The sequence below is a fragment of the Melospiza georgiana genome, chromosome 23 (assembly GCF_028018845.1).
Source record: "Melospiza georgiana isolate bMelGeo1 chromosome 23, bMelGeo1.pri, whole genome shotgun sequence".
NCBI classification, from domain to species: domain Eukaryota; kingdom Metazoa; phylum Chordata; class Aves; order Passeriformes; family Passerellidae; genus Melospiza; species Melospiza georgiana.
In genome coordinates, this window is record NC_080452.1 from 3,872,711 (window position 1) to 3,888,426 (window position 15,716).

Below are 15,716 nucleotides of genomic sequence, written 5' to 3' on the forward strand. Positions count from 1 at the left end.
CGGACCCCCTGAGGATCAAGATGTGGGGCTGGGGATCCTCCGGAATCGGGGTGTGGGCCTGGGGGTCCCCCGGGATCGGAGTGTGGGTGTGGGGCTGGGACCCTCTGGGTGTGGAACAGGGGCTCCCCTGGGTGTGGGACTGCGACCTCCCAGCGGGGTTGGTCCCCCTCAGTGTTGGGCTGGGGTCCCCGATAGGGGCTGGGAACCACCATTGTGGCGCTGGGGACTCGCACTGTGCGGGTCTGGGACTTTCCATCGTGGCACTGAGGACACCCGGGCTGGGGGTGCTGGCTGTGGGTTCCCCGCACGGGGGTCGCCGGTGTCACCCCCGCCTACTGGCGCTGGCGGAGCCATCCCTGTCCCCATCCCGGTGGCACCGAGCCCAGCGGCGCCTGGCACTGGCCGTGTCACCCGCGCGCTGGCTGGTGCCACCGGGCCCCCGCGGGGGGTTGGGGACACGGCGAGGGGCGGGTGGGGGCACGGGTGGGGAACCCCGATGGGGTCGGTGGTGACCCCCGCCAGCTCCCACAGGTGGCCCCGGTGCCCCGAGGCGATGGCCGAGGACCGAGGTACGGCAGCACCAGTGCTGCATGTCCCCCGTGTTTCCCCCCTGGCGCGGGGGGCCGGGGCTCACCCCCAGTGTCCCCCTAGATGTTCGATTTGTCACCGAGGAGAGCTTCGACTTCGGTGTGCTGTCGCCGTCTGACAGGTACGGGAGGGTGGTGGGGAAAAGGGCACCCCATGGATAGGAACAGGGTGGACAAGACACCTTGTAGTTGGGAACGTGGGGAATAGGATGGGACGTGGAGGACAGGGTACCTCATTGTCAATGTCCTAGGGGACATGTCACCCCATGGATGGCGTTGTGGGGGATGTGCAACTCATAGCTGGGGTCCTGGGGGCCATGAGGGACATCACTGCCCAAAGATGGTGTCCTAAGGAACATGTCACCCCATGATCACAGTTCTGAGGGTCCTGTGGATATGTCCCCCTCACAGATGTGGTTCTGGGGGTCCTGGGGGACGTGTCACACAATGAATGGGGTCCTGGGTGGCATGGGGGGGGGGGGGTTCCTGCCACTTCTTGGCAGCGGTGTTTGGGGGGCTGACACAGCCATTCCCCCTCCCCCCTTCCCATCCGCAGCCAGGAGGAAGAGGAGGATGAGGATAGCCCGGGCAGGGGGTGCCGGCACGGGGGCAGCAACGGGCGCTGGAGTCCCCTGAGTGGGGCCCGTCTGGAAGAGATGGTGCGGGAGGCCACGCGCCTGGCGGCACAGTTGGAGGGGTGTCACCTGGCCCCTCCCGCTCCCGGAGACCCCCCCGGACCCGCCTCCACGCCCCCCAGCACACCCCGCAGCCCCCGCCGCCAGACCTTCGTGGTGAAGGACAGCCCGGTGCGGGCACTCCTGCCCACCGTGGAGTCTCAGGGCCCTGCCCCCAGCCCCCGCCCCCCCGCCAAGCCCCGGGGGGCCTCTGCTGCCACCAGTGTCCCCAAGGTAGGTGAGACCCAGGGGTAGGGGTCCCAGTGTGGCTGTGTCCCACCTGTGCTGAACACCCAGATCCCCCCCAAACCCATCCTAGATGGGGGCAGTGAGTGCCCTCCTGTCTCCAAGGGGCATCGTGAACCCCCCAGCCCTGTGGGTGAGGGGGCACTCACTGAATGTCTCCATGTCCCCCGCTCTATTTTCAGGCACCTCCCAGCCGTAATTCCACAGCAGCGGCAAAGGGACCCTTGGGTGGCAGGGGGCTCCCCCCCAGCCGTGCGGGCCCACCCCGGCCATGCCCTCCCCAGGGGCAGAGGGCTGGTGCCCGGGGCAGGTCAGAGCCCCCCCAGGGGGGAACAGCAGGTAGTTATGGCAAGGGAATGGGGACACCATGGCCACAGGGGCTCCTGGGCCACACCCCAACCCCCCCTCTCTCCCCAGGCCAGGCTAAGGTGAGGGGGGGCACAGTTTCCTGTCCCCCCCCAACCCGCCAGCCCCACACCAGGACCACCACCACCCCTGTGCCCTCCGGCTGTTCCCCGGCACCCACTGCCCTCCCCAAGTTGTCCCCTCGGGCTCCAGCAGCGGGTGGGAGGACCCCCACCCCCAGAGGTAAGGATGTAATGGGGTTTGGGGGGGCGCAGGGGATGCCCCATCCCCCGTGCCTCAGTTTCCATGTGGCTTCCTTCTCCTTTGCAGGTGCAGGGGCAGCACGGGCAGCCCCCACAACTGGTGCCTCGGGGTGCAAACCAGGACCCCCTCCCACCCGCCTGCGGTCCTCCCGCAAGACGGCGGTGAGCAGCACCCCGAGGTGACACCCCCAAACCACCCCACACCCACCCAGAGGCCCTGGGGGCACCCAGACCCCCCCCTAGGTACCCGCTAAGGTACCTAGGCTGGGGGGGGCAGAGCCAAGGCCACCCCAGGGATGAGTTGAGACATCCACTGGGTTTTGGAAGGAGGCAGGCAGCACCAGGGGCCCCCAGGGAGCAGCCAAGGCACCCGTTGGGTTAACAGGTTGCAGGGCAGAGCTGGAACCCCCAGGGACCAGCTGAGGTTGGGGTGGCAGAGCCAGGGGTGTCCCCAGGGATGAGCCGAGGCACTCATTGAGTTTTGCTTTAATTACAAAAGGTCTCATCAGCAGTAGGAAACCCTCCATATTCCCCAGCACCCAGGGGCCCCTCATCCCCCCAACACCCATCCCGGGGTTCCCCCACTTGAGCCTCACCCCTGGGCAGGGGGGTCCCAGATTTCCCTGTAACCCCTAGCTGATACCCCCTCCACATGCTCCCCACCTGGGGGAGTTGGCACCATGGGACGGGTTGCACCTTCATGGGAGTTGGCACCTTGGGGGGCAAGGGGGGTTGGCACAACGGGGCAAGTTGGTTATAAATTCCTTTTTTTGTATTTTCATGTATTTTTTAAATAAAACACTCTGCTGGGCAAAGGGGCTGGGGGTGATCGTGAGGGGACATCAGGGGCACCCTGTGCCATCATCCCAAGGTGCCAATCCCTGCAAGGATGCAAAGTGCACTGAGGAGAGGGTTGTGGCTCCCTGCTCCTTCCTGATGTCCTCCCAGTCCCTGTGCATCCCCAGTCCTGGTGTGTTCTACCCCCCGCCCCCACCATGCTGGTGCCCTCCCTGTCCTGGTGTCCCTGGCACAGTGGGTGGGCTGCCTGCTGGGTGGGTCCCCATTAGATCGAGGTCTCGTCGCTCCTGGTGGGGGGACGGACAGATGGGGGAGGGGGGGGATGGATACAAAGTGCAGGATGGGGGGAGAATAAAAAACAAGACAGACAGATGCATGATGGAGGAGGTGGATGCCAGGGTGCCCTCTGTGCCTCCCAGCACCCAGCGCCAACCCCTGGGGGGAGATGGTGGGGTGGGGTTTGGGGGGGAGCCCCCAGCCCCCTTGGGTTAATGGAGAAAATTAAAAAACAGAAATCTGGGGGGTAGAAGGGGAGAAAAGAGTAGAGTTAGTGCTGCTGTGCCACCTCTGCCCTAGGCATCCGTGGGTGGTCAGGGGTACCCAGTGGGCACCCCAGCACCCAGTGAACACTCCAATGGGCACCCTGACACCTAGTGAGCGCCCAGTGGTCAACGGGCACCTTTGGACAGTCAGTGGGCACCCAACATGCACTCCAACACCCAATGGGCACTGTTGGACCCGAGGGGCACCCAGTGGTCAGTGGACACTCACGAACAGTTAACGCACACCCAACAGGTGCTATTAGAGCCAAGGGGCACCCAGTGTGCACACAGAAGTCATTAGGCACCTAATGGGCAGTCAGTGGACACCAAATGGACACATAATGGTCAATGGATGCACAATGGGCATCCAATGGGCACCCACGGACAGTCAACTGGCATCCAGTGGGTGCACTTAGACCTGATGAACACCCAGTGAGTATTCAGTGGGTATCCAATGGGTATTCTGTGGGTTCCCCAACCCTCAATGGGCACCCAGTAGGAATCTAGTGGAAAACCAACAGCCACCTTTGCACCCCATGGGCACCCAAGAGGAATACTGGCACTCAATGGTCACCTGTTGGGCACCCTGGCACCCTATAGACAGCCAACAAACACCCTACATGTGATGGGCACCAATGCGCACCCTGGCACCCGATATTCATTGGATCCAAAGGGATTGCTGGGACCTGATGAACACCCAAGAAGGAACCCTGGCACCTGATGGGCATCCAAAGGGTGCCCGTTGGGCACCCTGACACCCAGTGGACACCCAAAGGGAGCCCTGGAACCTGATGGATACCCGACAGGTAATGTTGTGCCCAATGGGTGTTCAGTCATTACTGTGGCACCTGATGAGCAGCCAAGAAGTGTTGGATCCAATGGGTGCCCAATGGGCACCTGAGAGAAACCCTGGCACAAATGAGAGTGCAACAGGAACCTTGGCACCCTGATACCCAGCTATCCTTGCATCTGATAGGCACCCAAAGGGTACCCAACAAGTGGTGTTTGACTGCTTGTCCACCCAACAGGAACCCTGGCACCCCAAGGGCACCCTCAAACCCAAGAGGTGCCCAGAGGGCATCCTGGCACCCAAAGAACTCCCAGTGAGCACCCCTCAGATGTGGTGGGCACTCACTCAGAGCCAGAGGAGTCCTCGTCAGCGGTGCCTGTGCGGATGCTCATGGCAATGGGGGTGAGGCCGCTGAGCTGCTCCTGGAGGCTCTGCCGAGGCCGGGGCACGGGGAGGGGGCCCACATCACTGCCTGAGGAGGCAGCCGTGCAAGCAGGAGGCGGTGGGGGTGGCCCAGGGTGCTGGGCACTGCCCCGCTCACTAATGGGGGGCAGGCACTTCTTCTTCAGTATCCCTGCAGGAGCAGCATCACCCATGGGTGGGGAGGCCAGATTTGGAGCGCCCACCCATGCCATGGCAGCCCATACCTTTGTGGGGGTGGGGCAGGGGCAGCAGCAGGGGGTTCCTGGGGAGTGCCTCGCCGTTGGGCTGGGGGGGGTCACCCCAGGGGTGTCCCTGCCCCCCTGCTGGCTGCACTCGCAGCCCCTCGCTACCTCCTGGTCCCTCACTCTCGCTTGCTGTCGTCACAAACTCCCCTGGCCAGTATGGGCATCCCGGGGGCACCAGGGGGTCACCTGTGGGGAAGGAAGGAAGCTGGGACAGGCAGGACCAGGGACCCCCTCCCATCCTCACTGGGTGCCCCCATCAGCACATAGTGTGAGAAATACACCCAAACCCATTGCATCAGTCCCATCCACACCTCAGAGTGGACAAGGGGCCATCTTTCCCCCCTGGGTGCCCCAATCAGCACCTCTGACTGCATGAGGAACCCCCAAACCTTTTAAGTGTCTCCCATCACCAGACCGGACAAGGGACCCTCTCTCTCATACCCACTATGTGTTTATCAGAACTACAGGCTGGACCAGGGATCCTTTGTCCACTGTGTGCCTCCTGCATCAGGACCCAGCCAAGATGCAAGACCTCCTCCCACACTCCCAAATCTATTCAATGGCCCTATCACCACTCCAGACTGGACAAGGGAGCCCTACCCCCACCAGGTGCCCCCCATCACTGTCCTGGATAAGGCAAGGGACCTCCGCCAACCCATTGGGTGCCCCCATCAGCACCCAGCCAGGCTGAAGGTCCCCCATCTCCACGGGGTGCCCCCTGGGGGTGTTACCAGGGCCGGGGGGACCCGGCGGAGCCCCGGGCAGGGGGTCCCAGCCACGGGGGGCCTCATCCTCGCTGTCGGAGGAATGTGTGGAGCCATAGGATCCGCTCGGGTCGTCCAGGGACAGGTCACTGTCTGACTCTGTGTCGTGCTCTGGGGGGGTCACAGGTCAGGAGGTGCCCAGAGACACCTCCTGCCCCCTGGGCCGAGGCTAGAGGCACTTGCCCTAGGGGTGAGGCCATACCCTCGGGCTGGTCCCGAGTGTCAAGGAAGAGCCCCCCAGGCTCGGGCAGCGGAACTGGCCCCGGGCTGCCTGCCAGACCTGAGTCCTCCCTGTGGAGACACAATACTCATCAACACCTGATCCCCACTCCCAAACACCTACCCTACCATCCACTGTCACCCACTGACTGACACCAACCCACTGACACAATATTCATCCACTGACATCCACCACCCTGATATCCATCACCCTGACACCTACCTCTGCCACCACTTCACCCCAACACCCCTTCAACCCCCCACTCTGTGACCACCCTGCCACCTCACCACTGCATGTGCATGTCACCCTGCCACTGTAGTGCTGTGCATCCATGCCACTGCCCCATCACCCAGCCATCCCAACACCCCTACAAGCACGCCACCCCACCATCCACCAATCCCAACACCCCCACAACCATGTCACCCCACCACCCACCATCCTGCTATCCCAGTATTCCCATGCCATGCAATGCCATATTGCCACCCCACCAACCCACCGCTCAACCACCCCAGCACCCCGCTACCCCACCATCCCATCACCATCACCATGGGCAGCTTGTCATCCCACTGCCACACCAGCCCAGGACCCCACGAAAACCCATGCCCTGGTCCCAGCTGTGCCCAGTACCGCCGCACAAAGGGGATGTAGCTGTGGTGGCTCTTGCCCGAGCGTGCAGTGCTGTGCAGGGACCCCGAGGACCCACCACCTGGGGGCGGGTACAGTCGCCCTGCCACGTATGTGCTGTCCCTGCCACAGGCCTGCCAAGGGCACAAGGATGTCATGGCCATGGCACAGGCTGCCCTTCTCTTCCTGGCACCCCCCCATGTGGCCCAGCACTCACGGGAGTGAGGGTGGCCTTGGTGGCCAGCGGTGGGTGGTGCCAGCGGGCACAGCTCAGGCGGAGGCTCCTTCGCACCTCCTTGCTCAGCACCACACAGGACAGGAAGATGAGGGGGCCCTGGGCAGAAAGGGGGTGGGGGGACAAGGAAGGGTGGGTACAGCCTGGAAGGATACCAGCAGCACCCTGGACCAGTCAAGGGGTCACCATCCAGACTGGGTGCATCCCATTTGTACCTCAAAGAGAATGAGCGTGCCCTCCACTGATATCTCAAACGGAATGAGGGACCCCCATATGCACTGGGTGCCCTCCATGGGCACCATGGAGTGGTTGAGGTGCTCCCATATACACTGGATACCTCCCATTAGTGCCTTGGATATGGCAAAGGACCTCTTTGTGCCCACTGGGTGCCCTACAAATAGGTGTGGGACTCTGGAGGTGCCAAGGGTGTGGGGTTCAGGGGGCTCTGGGATCTCTGGGAGTCCCAGGGGTCATGGTCACTGGGGATCCCAGGGGCAGAGGCTTTGGGGCTCTGGAGTCTTTGGGGGTCCCAGGGGTGGTGGCTCTGGAGGTTCCACGAGTGGAGTCTCAGGTGGTTCCCACTGACCTGGAGGCAGTTGGAGGCGGCGAACAGGTAGTGACAGAGCAACGTGTCACTGTTGACTGAGAGCAGGGCCAGAAGCCAGGCCAGGCTGGGCATGGCCAGTAGGACTGCAGCTGTGCGCACCCCAGACCTGAGCACCCCAATGGCATCCAGTGTTACCACAATGACATCGCATGTCACACCCCTCTGCACTTCTGGCCCCCAAGGTTGCCCCAGCCCCTCATAGCCCCCTCCCCCTCCAGATGCCCCAAATTCCCCCTGACCCACTCTGCCATCCATGGGTCCTCCAGCCCCCTGAGCTCCCCTGTTCCCTGTGGGCCCAGCCTAACCCCAGCCCCCTGTGCCCCTTGCCCCAGTGCCCTTCTGCCTCCCTATGGGTGCTCTGTAACCCCCTGCCCCCCTAGATGCCCCAATCTCCCCTGACCCCCTCAGTCCCCCACAGGGGCCTCTGCCTTTAATGCCTCCCTGCCCTCCACAGGTGTCCCAACCTCCTGTGCCCCCCTGCCCTCAACAGATGCCCCAGACCTCTCTATCCCCCAACCCACCATGGGTGTCCTAGTCCTTCCTGTGCCCCCCTGCCCTCCACAGTTGCACCAACCTCCCGTGCCCCCATGCCCCCCATTGGCTGTAGCCCCCCATACCCCCCTGCCCCTTGCCTCCCCACGGCTGCCCTGCGCCCATGGATGACCCAGATACCACTGTCCCCTCCTACCCCTGCCCCATAGGCAGCCCAGTGCCCTCCTGCCCCCCATGGGCGCCGCAGTCCATCCTGTGCCTCCCTGCCCTCTGCAGGTTCCCCAAAAGGCCAGCTCCCTATGCGTGCCCCCTAGCCCCCAGTGCACTGCAGCCTCTGTGGGTGCCCCAACCTCCCATGCCCCCCTTAGGCAACCCCATCCCCGCTGTGTCCCCTGCCCCCTGCGGATGACCCCGCCTGGGTGACTCACGCTGAGCCCTTTTTCTGGAAGCCCTGAGGGGTGGCACAGGTGGCCCTGGCTGCCAGCACCAGGAAGAAGATGCCGACCTGGGGGTGCAGGGAGTGAGCAGGGTGATAGGGGGTCCCATGCCCTCCCCAGCCCCCAGCCCTGTACGCACAGCAAGGGCGGCAGCGCAGGGCCCAGCCAGGCTCCACACCAGGCTGTCGTGCAGGGCCAGCCAGCAGAAGTCGGGGTTCCCGTAGCCCTCAGGGTCCAGCCCCACCGCCAGTCCTGCAAAGGAGAGATCAGGAGTGGGGCCAATTCAGTGGATGGGGCTATAAGAGGAAACTGGGCTAAGGTGGGAGGAGCAGGGCTAAACAGTGTGAAGCTATGGCAGGATGGGGCTCGTGGAGTGGCAGGGAATGGCTCATGGGTGGCACAGGGCTGGTGCTGCTCTTGGGGCTGTGGCTACACTGGGTAGAGACAGCGCTATGCAAATGAGGTTTGCCTAAGCTCTTGGACATGCGGCAGTGCTGGTGAGAGCAGGGATATGGCACAGGGGGCTTGTCTAAGAGGTTAGTACAGATCTAGTCTCTGGAGGTGGGGTTATGCTGATGAGGGCAGGGCTAAGATCCTGGGGGAGTATCTGACTACGATTGATGGAGAAAGGCCATGGCCCTGGGAGCATATTGAAGACGTTGGGAAAGATGCTCTTGGGGGTGGAGATATGATGGATGAGGGTGGGGCTAAACTCTTGCGGTGAGGATAAAATGTTCGCCAGGGTTATACTCTTTGGGAGGGGGCTATGACCCCAGGGGTGTGTCTGAAATTTGGAGGCAGAGCTATGATGAATGAAGGTAGGATTATGGACCCTGGGGCCTGTCTAAGATCTTGGGGACTGGGTCTGATAGACAAGGGCATAGCTATGACTCTGCCTATGTATCAGGGTGGGGCTATGGTGGTTAAGGGTGGAGCTAAACTTTTGGAGTGGGGCTGTTTTGGACTGGGCATGACTATCCTGCTGGAGGCAGGGTTATATCCAGGAGTGTGGCTATGCTGGTAAAGATGGATTTGGGGGTGGGCCTATATTCTGGGTGTAGGGTTACACATGGAAATAGGATCCCACCATGCATCAAATTGATTGCGTGACTGAGATTCAGGTGGCAGGCCATAGCCTAGAAGGGGATGTGTAGCCACCAAAAGTTGTTGACTCAGGTGGAGGTGGGCAGCTGGTGGTCCAGGGCATGGCGTGAGAATGAGAGCAGGGTTTCACAGGAGGGCTCACCGGTGATGAAGGCAGGCAGTCCCCAGCCCAGTACATGGTAGAAGCGCATGGGACCACGGTCGACATGACGGGGTTCACTACGGCGCCGGTAGAGGTGCAGCGCCTCCAGCAGCGCCCAGCCTACCGCACTCAGGTACAGGAACTGCAGCAGGATGGCCACCACCGTGCACGCCAGCTGCACCCGCCCCATCAGTGCCAGCCCACAGCCCCACCCATCCAACCATATGCACAACGCCCCCGAGCCCCCCTTTGAGACATCATTCCTCTGTTGAGGTCACACTCCTCTAGAAGGTCCCATTCCTTTTATGGGCCTCCCCCTTGAGTGCCCCACCTCTTTGATGGGCCCCACCCCCTTGACAGCCAAGCCCTTTGAGATAAGATGTATCCCTTAGGGAGCCTCACCCCGTTTATCAGACCCTCTGCTTTGCAAGCCCCACCCCTTTATACAGACTCCACCCCTTGAGATCACTACCCCTTTGACAGACCCCACCCATTACAGTCCTCATGTCTTTTAGCTGCCACCCCTTAGGCCCAGCCCACCATGGCCGTGCCCACCCCTTAGCCCCACCCATTTCAGCTCCACCAACCCAAACAATTCAAAGGCAGCAGATCCCCTGACCCAACCAGCCCTTCCCAGTGATCCTTCCCTCCTTTCCCAGCCCCCTTTTCCCACACACCGGGACATCGGCCTGGTTGATGCCAAGCAGGAAGACAAGCTGTGCAAGGAACAGTGCAGCTGTGCCATGCCGGCGGATGCTGTGGCGGTTGGAGCGCAGCCGCCTCAGGGTCCCCAGGGCCAGGACCACCAGCGCCAGCCCCGCCAGCCCCACGCCCAGGGAGCCGTAGGTGAGTGCTGCCAGCGGCAGCACCTCCCCGTTCTGCAGCACCAGGAACGGCATATGTCAGGCATGTGCTCAGCGGCACGCACCCCCAGACATCCCCGTCATACAAAGCAATCAGCCCCTGGGCGTGGGAAGTCCTGCCCACAATGCATAGCCCAATAGGAAGCCCTGCCCACATAATTCAGCCCCGCCCCTGGTAACCCCACCCTTTGAAACCCCTATCACAGCGCTTCAACCATGCCCCTCAAAACCCCACCCACATCTTGTAGCTCCACCCTCTTAAACCTTTCCCGTACCACTAAGCCCCAGCCCTCAAAACTCCACCCACATCTCCCAGCTCTGCCCCTTTCAACCCCACCTGCACCGGACCCTGCCCCCTGAAGCCGCGCCCACAACACTGACCGCACCTCCTTATGTCCCACCCACAGTTTTCAACCCCGCCCCAGGAAACCCTGCCCACATTACTCAGCCACAGTCCCTGAAAACATGCCTGCATCACTCAACCACACCTCTTGTAACCCCACTCACATCAGCTCTGCCCCTTGGAGACCGACCGGCCCACCCTGCTCAGCTGCACCCACTGGAATCCCACTCACGCTGACTGGACCCGCACCTGGGGCACCTCTGACAGATCTGACATAGCCCGGCCCATCCCACTTAGTTCTGCCTCAAGGGAGCCCCACCCACTGGATTTAGCCGTACCCCTTGGATTTAGCGCCATCCCACTTAAGCCCCACACTTCCCTCAGTTCCACCTCCATGAGCACTCCCACCTCCACCCTGACCCTGCCCCTCCTATCCCTGTCCCTCCCCTTTTATCAAAATCCCCGCCCTTGTCCATAAAGTCCCGGCCCTGTGCGTGGCACCACCGGACACCCATTTCTGCATGTGTCTCCATCCACCCCCATGTGCCCACCAGGGCCCTCACCCTCAGTCATTCCTTGCCCCCAGTGTCACTGTGTCCCTCCACGTCCCACGTGTCACATCTGTCACCCTGTGCCCCCATGCACCCCTCCGTGTCCCCCTATGTCCCCACCTCTCGTCGGGAGATGTCCATGAGGACGGCAAAGCTGGTCAGATGGTGGCACTGGCAGCTGACGTGGCTCTGGTTGCGGAAGGCGACTTCGCAGCCTCGTGCGGACCAGCCGCCTACACTGCCCGCCCTGTGCAGCACCAGAAAGTGACGTGAGCCGCGAAACCCGCCAGGACACCCACCGGGGACAAACACATACACACACACCGCGACACCCACCAGGGACACCCACTCACCCACTGGGGACACCCACGAGGGACGCCCACCGGGAACATCCACCCCCACCGAGGGACACGCACCTGACCCAGGACATCCATCCAAGGCGTCACACACTTGGACACCCACCAGCATTCACAGCACTTCAACCGTGTCCCTCAAAACCCCACCCACACCGTGTAGCTCCACCCCTTTAAATCCACCAGGGACACACGTGCTGGGGACACCTGCTGGCGTCACCCTCCCACAGGGACTCACACCCACCAGGTACATCCACAGACAAAATACTCCCACCCACTGGGATATCCATCCACCCAGCAGAGACAACCGCTACCACCTGGGGACGCTCACTCACCAGGGACACTCACCCGGGAACACCCCTCCATTTGGGAACACACCCCCATCCTATCTGACACCCACCAGGGTTACAGCTGCCCCCTCACGTCCTGTTCCCATGTTACTCACCCATTACCCACAGGGTTATTGGGGCATCCATCCTGCCCTGTCCCCATACTCCCTGTCCCCTATTCACATGTCCCCTGTCACCTCAAGGTGTCCTTATCCCTGTTATTACGTCCCCTGTCTCCATGGGATGTCCCCTTCCCCATGCTCCCTGTACCCGCAGAGTGTCCGCATCTCCTTAGGGTGTCCCCATTACACATCTGCTGTCCCCTCTGAGGTGTCCCCATCTCCCTGGGGTGTCCCAATTTCCATGGCCCCTCTCCTCCACAGTGTTTCCTGCTCCCCAGGTGTGTGCCATGTCCCCTGTTACCTCAGCACGTCTGTGTCCCCCCAAGATGTCCCCACCCTTCCAGGGTGTTCCTTGGGATATTCCCTGTTCCCCTGGGTATTGTTACACCCAGATCTCCTGTCTCCCTGGGGAGATCCCTTGTCCCTCTGGAGTGTACCCATCTTCCCCAGGGTGTTCCCATCCCCAGTCCCATGTCCCTCTCGGCTGGGATGTCTCAGTGGCCCCAGGGTGTTCCTGTCACCCCTGGGGTGTCCCCTGTCCTGCTCTCACCACAGAGAGTGGTTCCAGAAGACGCAGATGGGCTTGGAGCGCTCCTGGGTCTCCAACAGCCGGAACTGGAGGGTGATGGGCTTGGCCAGCACCTGGGGGGTCCCCATGTCCCCCACGCCATCTGTGCCCCCCGTGTGCACGCTGATGCTCACCACTGGTGTGTTGATGACGGGGCGCTTGGGCACCCTGGGGGACACTGGTGTCAGGGAGCCCACTCAGGGTGCCCCAAAACCCACCTTGGTGCCACAGAGTGTACTGGCACCACACAGACACTGTGAGGGCACCTCTTTCTACCCTGTCCTCTTTTTTGGGCACTCCTTTCTCCCCTGTGCCCTCTTTTTTGGGCACCCTATGTGCACCATCCTTGGGCATCCCTTGAGCCACCTCCCCAACCCTCTGCCCCCCATCCTCAGGCACTCTCTGTGCTTCCCAGCCTTGGGTACCCCATGTGTCCCCTTTACCATTCCTCCCTTGGGAACCCTCTGGACACCCCTGGCTCCATCTCCCTTGCCCCCTAGATGCTTGGTTTTGCCCTGACAGCCCATGTGCCACCACCAGCCCCCCAGGCCCCCATCCCGTGGCACCGGAGGCTGCGCTTGTCGGCGTCGAAGTGCTGGGGCAGGAGACCGGCCAGGGTACGGTAGATGATGACGCTGACGATGGCCTGGCCCTCACCCAGGGATGGGTGGCGCTTGTGCCGGGTCACCACAGTCATCCCTGCCTCCTCCTCTTCGACTTTCTCCTCTTCGCCTGCTTCATCTTCCTCCTCCTCCTCCTGCCCACCTGTGCCCTGTGGTGCCTTCCCATGCCCGGTTGAGGAGCCTGGGGGGCCATGGACAGGGGGCAGCATGATGCTCTGAGACCTCATTGGGGTCCCTACGGCCACCCTGGAGTCCCCAGCTCTGCCAATGCCATGACCACAACAAGGTTCCCCCAACACTTCCACCTCCAGGGGTCCCCATGTCCACACCAGAGTCCCCAACCCTGTCAGCTCTAGGACCACAATGAGGTCCCATGGTCACATTTGTGTCCCTAACCCTGCCCCCCGCCATGGTCACACCAGGATCTCTGATGCCATCCTGGGGTCCCTGGTCTTCGCATCCTTACCAGGGTCCTCAGCCATGCCAGTACCATCCTGGGGTCCCAAACCTGCCAGCCCTGTGGCCACACTGGACTCCCCATGGTGGCACTGGGATTCCTAACCCTGCCAGCCCATGGGTATCTGGGGTTCCCCGATCCCTGCCAGCCCCCAGCCAGGGTCTCCAGCTGTGCCATGTCCCCATGGCCAAATGGGGGGGGCCTCCGAGCTCTGCCAGCCCCATGGATGCAAATGGGTCCCCAACCCTGCCCCCTGTCCCCCCTATGCCCCAGACTCACGCCTGTCCTTGGGGGGCTGGAAGATGTTGTCAGGCAGGATGACGGTCGTCTCCAGATCTGGGAGTTTCTCCCCCCGCAGCGCCTCATACCGTGGCAGGCGGGCACCCGCAAAGCTGCTCTTGTCCAGCCGCACCACTGACACCACTGTGGCACCACGTCACCCATGGCCCAGCATGGCCCCACCAACCCTGAGGCACACAGACCCCGGCACCCACCGACCCCAGCGCACACTGACCCCAGCATTCACTGATCCCAGGGCGCACCAGGCCCAGTACACACCAATACCAGCACCCACCAATCCTGATACCCACCAAACATGGGAAACACAGACCTTGGCACCCACCATAGATCTCACCACCCAGCAATCCTGTGGCAACACAGACTCCAGAACCCACTGAGCCCAGCATCCACTGACCCTGGCATCCAACGGCCCTGGAGCAATGAATCCATACACCCACAGACACTAGCAGCCACCAACCCTCCCATGTCCCTGGGCACATGGACCCCAGCACCCACTGACCCCAGTACCCACCAACCCTGGAACAGACAGAACACAGCACCCTCTGTACTCAGCACCCACTGACCCCAGGGCACACAGACCACAGCCCATGTCCCCAGGGACACACACATGCCTCTAGGCATACCCATGTTCCCCAGGACACGTTCCCCAGCCGCACAAATGTCTGTGTCCTCAGCACATGTTCCCAGGTACCCATCAGACATGCATGCATGCTCCCAGCTCACATGTCCTTGTGCACACATACTCCAGGTATATACATGTTTGTGTTCCCAGACACACATCCATGCCCCCAATACACACACATTCCTTGAGCACACACACGTCCCCAAGCACACACATGTCCATTGTCCCCAGCACATACATCCCCCAGGCATATCCATGCCCATGTGCCCAGCACCACACCAAGGGCACATGTGTGTCCCCAGGCAAACACATGTTCCCAGCATGCCTATGTTTCCAGGCAGATACCCCCCACCACAGCCCTCTGGCCACACATGTCCCCACTGACCGATGTTAGGGGTGACAATGGTGAAGGGGCTGAGGTAAGTCTGGGGCATATTCCGTGCCAGGGCTCGTGCATACTCCTCAAAATGCTGCAGCAGCTGGGCTGTGCCACCCTCCGTCTGCTGGATCAGCTCCCAGTGACGCTTGTTCCCCATGTCCAGCAGCGCACTGCCCACCCGCAGCAGGTTCTGGGGGCAAGGCAGAGGCAGTGGCACTGGGAGCTGGCACTTTATGGTCTGGGCAGGGGGTCCCTAACCTCCCCTGCAGGACTCTATGGTGGGGGCACTGGCAGTGGGGAATGGGGGTGCTGAACCCCCACAAAGCTGAGGCTGCACACTGAGCCACACCAACACGCACTGCTCAGGACTGCCCACCACCCTGGTATCAAACCTCCTACACCAACATTCCTCTCTAGGTGGATGCCTATCACCCTGGTGCATAGGATCCCTCATCAATACCCTTCCGAAATGGGTGCCATTCACCCTGGCACCCAGATTCCTGCACCAAGACTTCCCCCCTCCCCCTGCAGATGCTCATCACCCCAGTGTTTGACCTTCTGCCCAAATACGGCCCTCCCCAAAGGGGTCCCCCTAACTCCAACCTCTCTTCCTTCTCCCTCAACCTCCCTCCGCAATGCCTGTCACCTGGGTCTCTGCTCTCCTGCCC

General features: G+C 62.0%; 2 protein-coding genes across 5 annotated transcripts in view; one reads left to right on the forward strand and one right to left on the reverse strand.

The window, feature by feature from the left end:
* Positions 1–214: 214 nt before the first annotated feature.
* Positions 215–2,492, forward strand: PSRC1 (proline and serine rich coiled-coil 1). Of its 3 annotated transcripts, XM_058039991.1 has the most exons (6): positions 215–569; positions 652–722; positions 1,148–1,495; positions 1,690–1,846; positions 1,925–2,095; positions 2,183–2,492. In XM_058039991.1, the coding sequence occupies exons 1-6, from the start codon at positions 497–499 to the stop codon at positions 2,296–2,298; spliced, it is 936 nt and encodes a 311-aa protein (XP_057895974.1). In that variant the 5' UTR covers positions 215–496; the 3' UTR covers positions 2,299–2,492. The 3 variants fall into 3 exon arrangements, with proteins under 3 accessions (XP_057895974.1, XP_057895972.1, XP_057895973.1); XM_058039989.1 differs by having other exon boundaries at positions 1,690–2,095; XM_058039990.1 differs by having other exon boundaries at positions 652–709; positions 1,144–1,495; positions 1,690–2,095.
* A 97-nt stretch (positions 2,493–2,589) lies between these two features.
* CELSR2 (cadherin EGF LAG seven-pass G-type receptor 2) overlaps positions 2,590–15,716 on the reverse strand; it is a 31,022-nt gene continuing 17,895 nt past the window's right edge. Inside the window, exons 19-35 of one of the 2 annotated variants that reach the window (XM_058039988.1) lie at positions 15,055–15,238; positions 14,027–14,170; positions 13,234–13,471; positions 12,650–12,835; positions 11,416–11,542; positions 10,216–10,416; positions 9,539–9,713; positions 8,432–8,544; positions 8,284–8,360; positions 7,343–7,469; positions 6,739–6,855; positions 6,525–6,655; positions 5,880–5,968; positions 5,645–5,788; positions 4,893–5,099; positions 4,591–4,819; positions 2,590–3,200 (exon numbers count right to left, since the gene is read on the reverse strand). In XM_058039988.1, coding sequence (XP_057895971.1) covers positions 3,179–3,200; positions 4,591–4,819; positions 4,893–5,099; positions 5,645–5,788; positions 5,880–5,968; positions 6,525–6,655; positions 6,739–6,855; positions 7,343–7,469; positions 8,284–8,360; positions 8,432–8,544; positions 9,539–9,713; positions 10,216–10,416; positions 11,416–11,542; positions 12,650–12,835; positions 13,234–13,471; positions 14,027–14,170; positions 15,055–15,238 — 2,511 coding nt within the window. In that variant the 3' untranslated portion in view covers positions 2,590–3,178. Of the gene's footprint in view, positions 3,430–4,590; positions 4,820–4,892; positions 5,100–5,644; positions 5,789–5,879; positions 5,969–6,524; positions 6,656–6,738; positions 6,856–7,342; positions 7,470–8,283; positions 8,361–8,431; positions 8,545–9,538; positions 9,714–10,215; positions 10,417–11,415; positions 11,543–12,649; positions 12,836–13,233; positions 13,472–14,026; positions 14,171–15,054; positions 15,239–15,716 lie in introns of both variants that reach the window. The other variant, XM_058039987.1, reaches the window with a different exon arrangement.